The 9,899-nt window shown below is 51.3% G+C and overlaps 1 protein-coding gene across 1 annotated transcript; it reads left to right on the plus strand.

The window, feature by feature from the left end:
• The first annotated feature begins 8,464 nt into the window (after positions 1-8,464).
• On the plus strand, positions 8,465-9,632 carry LOC119933116 (mitochondrial inner membrane protease subunit 2-like). Its single transcript, XM_038752458.1, has 3 exons — positions 8,465-8,654; positions 9,268-9,320; positions 9,515-9,632. The coding sequence occupies exons 1-3, from the start codon at positions 8,466-8,468 to the stop codon at positions 9,630-9,632; spliced, it is 360 nt and encodes a 119-aa protein (XP_038608386.1). The 5' UTR covers position 8,465.
• Positions 9,633-9,899: the final 267 nt, after the last annotated feature.

Raw genomic sequence — 9,899 nt, forward strand, 5'->3', positions numbered from 1 at the left:
GTCTGCTGTGTGACCTTGGGCAAGTCACTTAACTTCTCTGAACCTCAGTTCCCTCATTTGTCAAATTTGTCAAGTGCTTTGCACATGGTAAGCGCTTAACAATGCCAACATTATTACTAGTAATAATTATGATACTTTCATTCATTCAATTGTATTTATTGAGCACTTACTGTGTGCAGAGCACTGTACTAAGCGCTTGGGAAGTCCAAGTTGGCAGCATATAGAGATGGTCCCTACCCAACAGTGGGCTCACAGTCTAGAAGGGGGAGACAGAGAACAAAACCAAACATACTAACAAAATAAAATAAATAGAATAGATATGTACAAGTAAAATAAATAAATGAATAAATAGAGTAGAGATAAATAAATGATGCAGAGAAGCAGCGTGGCTCAGTGGAAAGAGCCCGGGCTTTGGAGTCAGAGGTCATGGGTTCAAATCCCGACTCCGCCAATTGTCAGCTGTGTGACTTTGGGCAAGTCCCTTCACTTCTCTGTGCCTCAGTTACCTCATCTGTAAAATGGGGGTTAAGACTGTGAGCCCCACGTGGGACAACCTGATCACCTTGTAACCTTCCCAGTGCTTAGAACAGTGCTTTGCACATAGTAAGCGCTTAATAAATGCCATTATTATTATTATTATTATAGAGACAGTCCCTACCCAACAGCGGGCTCACAGTCTAGAAGGGGGAGACAGACAACAGAAAAAAACATATTAACAAAATAAAATAGAATAAATATGTACAAATAAAAAAATAGAGTAATAAATACGTACAAACATATATACAGGTGTTGTACTTGTTAAGCGCTTACTATGTGCCAGGCACTGTACTAAGCGCTGGGGTGGATACAAGCCAATTGGGTTGGACCCAGCCCCTGTCCTGCGTGGGGCCCTCAGTCTCCATCCCCATTTTGCAGATGAGGGAACTGAGGCCCAGAGAAGGGAAGTGACTCACCCAAGGTCCCACAGCAGACAAGTAGTGGAGTCGGGATTAGAACCCAGGTCCTTCTGATTCCCAGGCCCAGTACGGATGCAAAAATAAGCGCTTAGAGCAGTGCTCTGCACACAGTAGGTGCCCAATAAATAGTATTCATTGATAAGGAGGAAAGGTGGGAATGGATGAGAGCATTCAGTCATTCAATCGTCTTTGCGGAGCGCTTACTGTGTGCAGGGCACTGTACTGAGCGCTTGGGAAGTACAATTCAGCAACAAATAGAGACAATCCCTACCCACTGCGGGCTCGCAGACGTAGAAGAGGAGAGACAGACATCAAAAAATAAAAACAAACTGCGTGGCATGGGGGATGGAGCCCGGGCTTGGGAGTCCGAAGGTCATGGGTTCTAATCCTGACTCCACCACCTGTCTGCTGTGTGACCTTGGGCAAGTCACTGCACTTCTCTGGGCCTCAGTTTCCTCATCTGCAAAATGGGGGTGGAGACTGTGAGCCCCACGTGAGACAGGGACTGGGTCCGGCCCGATTGGCTTGGATCCACCCCAGCGCTTAGTACAGTGCCTGGCACGTAATATGTCCCCCTTTTAGACTGCGAGCCCACTGTTGGGTAGGGACTGTCTCTGTATGTTGCCAACTTGTACTTCCCAAGCGCTTAGTACAGTGCTCTGCACACAGTAAGCGCTCAATAAATACGGTTGATGATGATGATGCACTTAGATATCACGGGCTTTGGAGTCAGAGGTCAAGGGTTCAAATCCCGGCTCCGCCGATTGTCAGCTGTGGGACTTCGGGCAGGTCACTTCACTTCTCTGGGCCTCAGTTCCCTCATCTGTAGAATGGGGATGAAGACTGTGAGCCCCCCGGGGGCCAACCTGATCACCTTGTAACCTCCCCAGGGCTTAGAACAGTGCTTTGCACATAGTAAGCGCTTAATAAATGCCATCATTATTATTACTGTTATTATATCACAATTATTATTAGCAGTATGGGGGTGGGGGGCAGAGAATTGGCCCAGGGTGGGGGTCGGTTTGCAGCTGGGATTGGCTCAGGCCCTCGTCTAGATAACCTGGGGTGGGAGGGAGGGGATGGGGGGGGAGGATGGAGAATGGGGGGGTGGGAGTGTGGGGGGGATGGGGGATGGAAAATGGGGGGATGGAGGGGTGGGGGGATGAGGGATGGGAGGATGGGGGGATGGAGGATGGGAGGATGGGGATGGAGGATGGGAGGATGGGGGGATAGGAGGATGGAGGATGGGGGAATGGGGGATAGGGGGTGGAAGATGGGGGGGTGGAGGCTGGGGGGTGGGGAATGGGGATGGGGGATGGAGGATGCGGGAATGAGGGAATGGGGGATAAGGGTGTTGGGGGATAGGAGATGGGAGATGGGGGAATGGGGGGATAAGGGCGTGGGGGGGATGGGGGTGGGGGATGGGGGATGGGGGGAATGGGGGATGGGGGGAATGGGGGATGAGGGTGTGGGGGGAATGGAGGATGAAGGATGGGGAATGGGAGGTTGGGGGATGAGGGGATGAGGGATGCGAGGATGGGGGGATGGAGGATGGGAGGATGGGGATGGAGGATGGGAGGATGGGAGGATGGGGGATAGGAGGATGGAGGATGGGGGAATGGAGGATAGGGGATGGAAGATGGGGGGGGGTGGAGGCTGGGGGGGTGGGGGATGGGGATGGGGGATGGAGGATGCGGGAATGAGGGAATAGGGGATAAGGGGGGTAGAGGGGATAGGGGATGGGAGATGGGGGAATGGGGGATAAGGGCGTGGGGGGGATGGGGGTAGGGGATGGGGGACGGAGGATGGAGGAATGGGGGATGAGGGTGTGGGGGGAATGGAGGATGGAGGATGGGGGAATGGGAGGGTGGGGGATGAGGGATGGGAGGATGGGGGGATGGAGGATGGGAGGATGGGGGATGGAGGATGGGAGGATGGGAGGATGGGGGGATAGGAGGATGGAGGATGGGGGAATGGGGGATAGGGGATGGAAGATGGGGGGGTGGAGGCTGGGGGGGTGGGGGATGGGGGATGCGGGAATGAGGGAATGGGGGATAAGGGTGTAGGGGGGATAGGGGATGGGAGATGGGGGAATGGGGGATAAGGGCGTGGGGGATACGGGATGGGGATAGTAGGCCCTACTGAGAGCTCACCTCCTCCAGGAGGCCTTCCCAGACTGAGCCCCTTCCTTCCTCTCCCCCTCGTCCCCCTCTCCATCCCCCCCATCTTCATCATCAATCGTATTTATTGAGGGCTTACTATGTGCAGAGCACTGTACTAAGCGCTTGGGAAGTACAAATTGGCAACATATAGAGACGGTCCCTACCCAACAGTGGGCTCACAGTTGACCCCATCTTACCTCCTTCCCTTCCCCACAGCACCTGTATATAGGTATAGATGTTTGTACAGATTTATTCCTCTATTTATTTATTTATTTATTTTACTTGTACCTATCTATTCTATTTATTTTATTTTGTTAGTATGTTTGGTTTTGCTGTCTGTCTCCCCCTTTTAGACTGTGAGCCCACTGTTGTGTAGGGACTGCCTCTATATGTTGCCAACTTGGACTTCCCAAGAGTTTAGTACAGTGCTCTGCACACAGTAAGCGCTCAATAAATACGATTGATGATGATGATGGGGGACGGAGGATGGGGGAATGGGGGATGAGGGTGTGGGGGGGATGGAGGATGGGGGATGGAGGATCAATCAATCAATCGTATTTATTGAGCGCTTACTGTGTGCAGAGCACTGGACTAAGCGCTTGGGAAGCACAAGTTGGCAACATATAGAGACAGTCCCTACCCAACAGTGGGCTCACAGTCTAGAAGGGGGAGGCAGAGAACAAAACCAAACATATTAACACAATAAAATCTATAGAATAGATATGCACAAGTAAAATAAATAAATAAATGCATAGAGTAATAAATATGTACAAATGTATATCATCATCATCAATCGTATTTATTGAGCGCTTACTATGTGCAGAGCACTGTACTAAGCGCTTGGGAAGTACAAATTGGCAACATATAGAGACAGTCCCTACCCAACAGTGGGCTCACAGTCTAAAAATGTATATGGGATGGAGGATCATCATCAATCGTATTTATTGAGCGCTTACTATGTGCAGAGCACTGCACTAAGCGCTTGGGAAGTACAAATTGGCAACATATAGAGACAGTCCCTACCCAACAGTGGGCTCACAGTCTAAAATGGAGGATGGGATGGGAGGATGGGGAATGGGGACAGAGGAGGGGGGAATGGGGGATGAGGGTTTGGGGGGGATGGAGGATGGAGGATGGGGGAGTGGGGATGGGGGATGGAGGATGGGATGGGAGGATGGAGGATGGGGGATGGGGGGGTTGAGGATGGGGGAATGGGGGAATGGGGGAATGGGGAATGGGGGATGAGAGTGTGGGGGGATAGGGGATGGAAGATGGGGGATGGAGGATGGGAGGATGGAGGATGGGGGATGGGGTGGGGGGATGGGGGATGGAGGATGGGGGTGGGAGGATGGAGGATGGGGGAATGGGGGATGGGGGGATTGGGGGGTGGGGGATGAGAGTGTCGGGGGATAGGGGATGGAAGATGGAGGATGGGGGATGGGGGAATGGGGGATGGGTGGGGGGGGATGGGGGATGGAGGATGGGGGGATGGGAGGATGGAGGATGGTGGGATGGAGGCTGGGGGGGGGGTGGGGGATGGAGGATGGGGGGATGGAGGATGGTGGGATGGAGGCTGGGGGGGGGGTGGGGGATGAGGGTGTGGGGGGATGGGGGATGGAAGATGGGGGGATGGGGGATGGAGGATGGAGGATGGGGGAATGGATGCTGGGGGGGTGGGGGATGGGGGATGGGGGATGGGAGGATGGAGGATGGTGGGATGGAGGCTGGGGGGGGATGGAGGATGTGGGAATGGGGGATGAGGGTGGTGGGGGATGGAGGCTGGGGGAAGGGGGGTGGGGGATGGAGGATGGGGGGATGGATGCTGGGGGGGTGGGGGATGGGGATGGAGGGTTGGGGGATGGGGGATGGGGGACGAGGGTGTGTGTGGGGGATGGAGGATGGGGGGATGGAGGATGGGGAGGATGGGGGAGACGGGAGGTGGTTGTCCACTCACTCAGTGACTGCGGGCCGGGCCGGGCCGGGCCGAAGGAGCCCAGCGTCCGGTCCCCGGTCCCGGCGGCGGGCCGTCGCCATGGCAACGCGGACGCGGCGCCCGGGCCCCGCCCCCCCGCGGGCCGCACCAACTGGCCCCGACCGCGGGGGGGGGGGACCGGGGGGAACGGACCAACGGCCTGCGGGCCGCGGGGGGCGCCGAGGACCAGCCCTTCACTCAGTCATCCAATCAATCCCATTTACTGAGCGCTTCCTGTGTGCAGAGCACTGGGCTAAGCGCTAGGGATAGCACAAAGGGGCAACGTATAGAGACGGTCCCTACCCAACAACGGGCTCCCAGTCTGGAAGGGGGAGACAGACGACAAAACAAAACATGTGCACAGGTGTCAACAAATGCCATCATCATTATCATTATTATTACTGTGTGCAGAGCACTGTACTAAGCGCGCCACTTCATCATCATCATCCTCAATCGTATTTATTGAGCGCTTACTATGTGCACAGCACTGGACTAAGCGCCTGGGAAGTCCAAGTTGGCAACATAGAGAGACAATCCCTACCCAACAGTGGGCTCACGGTCTAAAAGGGGGAGACGGAGAACAGAACCAAACATACTAACAAAATAAAATAAATAGGATAGATAGGTACAAGTAAAATAAATAAATAAATAAATAGAGTAATAAATATGTACTTGTCAGCTGTGTGACTTTGGGCAGGTCACTTCACTTCTCTGGGCCTCAGTTCCCTCATCTGGAAAATGGGGATGAAGACCGTGAGCCCCCCGGGGGACAACCTGATCGCCTTGTAACCTCCCCAGCGCTTAGAACAGTGCTTTGCACATAGTAAGCGCTTAATAAATGCCATCATTATCGTTATTATTATTGCCCCTCATCCCCCTCTCCACCCCCCCTTCTTACCTCCTTCCCTTCCCCACAGCACCTGTAATTATATATGTTTGTACATATTTATTACTCTATTTATTTATTTTACTTTACATATCTAGTCCATTTTATTTTGTTAATATGTTTGGTTTTGTTCTCTGTCTCCCCCTTATAGACTGTGAGCCCACTGTTGGGTCGGGACTGTCTCTATATGTTGCCAACTTGGACTTCCCAAGCGCTTAGTACAGTGCTCTGCACACAGTAAGCACTCAATAAATACAATTGATTGATTGATTGATTGAAGTCATCAGGATAAATAGAAGTAATAATAATAATAATAATGGCATTTATTAAGTGCTTACTATGTGCAAAGCAGTGCTCTAAGCGCTGGGGAGGTGACAAGGTGATCAGGTTGTCCCACAGAGGGCTCACAGTCTTAATCCCCATTTTACAGAAGAGGGAACTAAGGCCCAGAGAAGTGAGGTGACTGGCCCAAAGTCACACAGCTGACAATTGGCGGAGCTGGGATTTGAACCCATGACCTCGGACTCCAAAGCCCGGGCTCTTTCCACTGAGCCACGCTGCTTCTCTAAAGTAAAGCTAGATGCACATCATTAACAAAATAAATAGAATAGTAAATATGGACAAGTAAAATAAATAGAGTAATAAACCTGTACAAACATATATACAGGGGCTGTGGGGAGGGGAAGGAGGGAGGGCGGGGGAGAGGAAAGAGGGGGGTTCAGTATGACCCACACCCTGCTACCTGCTCACCTCCGCCTCTGGGACAAACACTGCTCTAATCATCATCATAATAATAATGATGGCATCTATTAAGCTCTTACTATGTGCAAAGCACTGTTCTAAGCGCTGGGGAGGTTAAAAGGTGATCAGGTTGTCCCACGTGGGGCTCACTGTCTTCATCCCCATTTGACAGATGAGGTCACTGAGGCCTAGAGAATACTAATGATGGTATTTGTTAAGCGCTTACTATGTGCAAAGCACTGTTCTAAGCGCTGGGAAGGTTGCAAGGTGATCAGGTTGTCCCACGTGGGGCTCACTGTCTTCATCCCCATTTGAGAGGTGAGGTCACTGAGGTCCAGAGAAGTGAAGTGACTGGCCCAAAATCACACAGCTGACAATTGGCGGAGCCGGGATTTGAACCCATGAACTCTGACTCCAAAGCCTGGGCTCTTTCCACTGAGCCACTCTGCTTCTCTATTTATTGAGCACTTACTGTGTGCAGAGCACTGTACTGAGCGCTTGTTGAATCCCAATTTTACAGATGAGGAAACTGAGGCACAGGGAAGTGAATGGACTTACTCAAGGTCACACCGCAGACGAGCGACGGAGGCAGGTTTAGAACCCAGGTCCGGCGACTCCAATGACTGCGCTTTTAATCAATCAATTGTATTTATTGGGCGCTTACTGTGTGCAGAGCACTGTAAAAGCGCTGTGCTATTTTGTTAATAACAATGATAACACTGCTAATTGCGGGATGAGAAGCAGTGTGGCCTAGTGACTAGAGCCTGGGCCTGGGCGTCAGAAGGTCATGGGTTCAAATCCTGGCTCCGCCACCTGTCTGCTGTGTGGCCTTGGGCAAGTCATTTCACTTCTCTGGGCCTCAGTTACCTCATCTGGAAAATGGGGATGGAGACTGTGAGCCCCACGGGGGACAAGGGCCTGTGTCCAACCCAATTTGTTTGTATCCATCGCAGTGCTTAGTACAGTGCCTGGCACTTAGAAAGCGCTTAATTATTATTAAGCCTTTGTTATGTGTCAAACACTGTGGTAAATAAAGATAATTAGAGAAGCAGTGTGGCTCAATGGAAAGAGCCCGGGCTTTGGAGTCAGAGGTCATGGGTTCAAATCCCGGCTCCGCCAATTGTCAGCTGTGTGACTTTGGGCAAGTCACTTCACTTCTCTGGGCCTCAGTTCCCTCATCTGTATAATGGGGATGAAGACTGTGAGCCCCACGTGAAACAACCTGGTCGCCTTGTAACCTCCCTAGCGCTTAGAACAGTGCTTTGCACATAGTAAGTGCTTAATAAATGCCATCATTATTATTATTATAATTAGAGAAGCAGCGTGGCTCAATGGAAAGAGCCCGGGCTTTGGAGTCAGAGATCATGGGTTCAAATCTCGGTTCCGCCCCTTGTCAGCTGTGTGACTTTGGGCAAGTCAATGTACTTCTCTGTGCCTCAGTTCCCTCATCTGTAAAATGGGGATGAAGGCTGTGAGCCCCCCGTGGGACAACCTGATCACCTTGTAACCTCCCCAGCGCTTAGAACAGTGCTTTGCACATAGTAAGGCTTAATAAATGCTATTAAAAAATGACTAGCCCAAACTCACATAGTGGGCTGGTTGTCGAGTCCACATTCAAACCTGGATCTCTAGTTCCCCCAAGTTACCGCCCCGATTGTGCCAATAATAATAATAATAATAATAATAATGATGGCATTTATTAAGCGCTTACTATGTGCGGCCGGGCTGCGAGGGCCAAGGCGGGGGATATGGCCCAGGCTCAAGGCTTTGGAAGAAGGTCCGCAAAGGCCTTTCTGAAAGGTTTCTTCGTAGCCGTGCCGGTGACTGTGACGTTCCTGGATCGAGTGGCCTGTGTGGCGAGAGTGGAGGGAACATCGATGCAGCTTTCCCTGAATCCTGGGGGAAGCCATTCATCTGACGTGGTGCTTCTGAACCACTGCATCCTCTTCCTGCCCATTCTCCCACCATCCTTTCCTTGCCCAATCTCCCAGCATCCTCTGAGCCCATTGTTGGGTAGGGACTGTCTCTATATGTTGCCAGTTTGTACTTTCCAAGCACTTAGCACAGTGCTCTGCACACAATAAGTGCTCAATAAATACATTTGAATGAATGAATGAATGAATCTCCCACCATCCTTTCCTTGCCCAATCTCCCAACATCCTCTGAGCCCACTGTTGGGTAGGGACCATCTCTATATGTTGCCAATTTGTACTTCCCAAGCGCTTAGTCCAGTGCTCTGCACACAATACGTGCTCAGTAAATACAATCGAATGAATGAATGAAACTCCCAGCATCCTCTTCCTGCCCAATCTCCCAGCAGCCTCTTCCTACTCTATTTATTTATTTATTTTATTTGTACATATCTATTCTATTTATTTTCTTTTGTTAGTATGTTTGGTTTTGTTCTCCGTCTCCCCCTTTTAGACTGTGAGCCCACTGTTGGGTAGGGACTGTCTCTATATGTTGCCAATTTGGACTTCCCAAGCGCTTAGTACAGTGCTCTGCACATAGTAAGTGCTCAATAAATACGATTGATGATGATGATGATGATGGAAAATTCGGAATTACGAAGTTCAGCGTGGTGACATAGTGTCATTGGTTACGTTTTGCTGCTCAGGAGGAAGGGCCTGCTCAGGGCTGCCATCACTGACATTTGGAGTCCAGAGAGCAGAGACTTGGTGGATAGCTTAGCAGTCAATCAGCGGTCCTTACGGAACACCTACTGTGTGCAGAGACATTATTCCTGCCCTCGAGGAGCTCATAGACGTGATGTCCCAGATACGATGCCCTCACTAAGTTTTGGATATTTGGAGGTGATGGCTGAATGCTGCTTCTGTCTCATCCTCACCTGCCACATCTTTCACTTGACCCACTGGAAGCCTAAGGGAACCTGCATGGAAACCATGGCCACTTGATCCCCATATGGGGAAGCCTCCACAAGCAGGGGGAATTGCAGAGGCCAGGAGAAACCCAAGTTCTTCCCAGGTGGGGAATTGCTGGGAAAGTTGGAATGCATACTGCTCCCTAGCCCTTGTTGATAATGGTATTTATGAAGTGCTTGCCATGGTCAGGGAAAGCCGTCTGCGGGCAGGGAGGAGAGCCCCATCGCACCGCACCAAACTTGCTCCTGTTGGGGCGACGGAGAGGCCTGGCACGGGCTTATTATTACATGAGAATATATA

The sequence above is a fragment of the Tachyglossus aculeatus genome, chromosome 1, assembly GCF_015852505.1.
Source record: "Tachyglossus aculeatus isolate mTacAcu1 chromosome 1, mTacAcu1.pri, whole genome shotgun sequence".
Classification (NCBI taxonomy): Eukaryota; Metazoa; Chordata; class Mammalia; order Monotremata; family Tachyglossidae; genus Tachyglossus; species Tachyglossus aculeatus.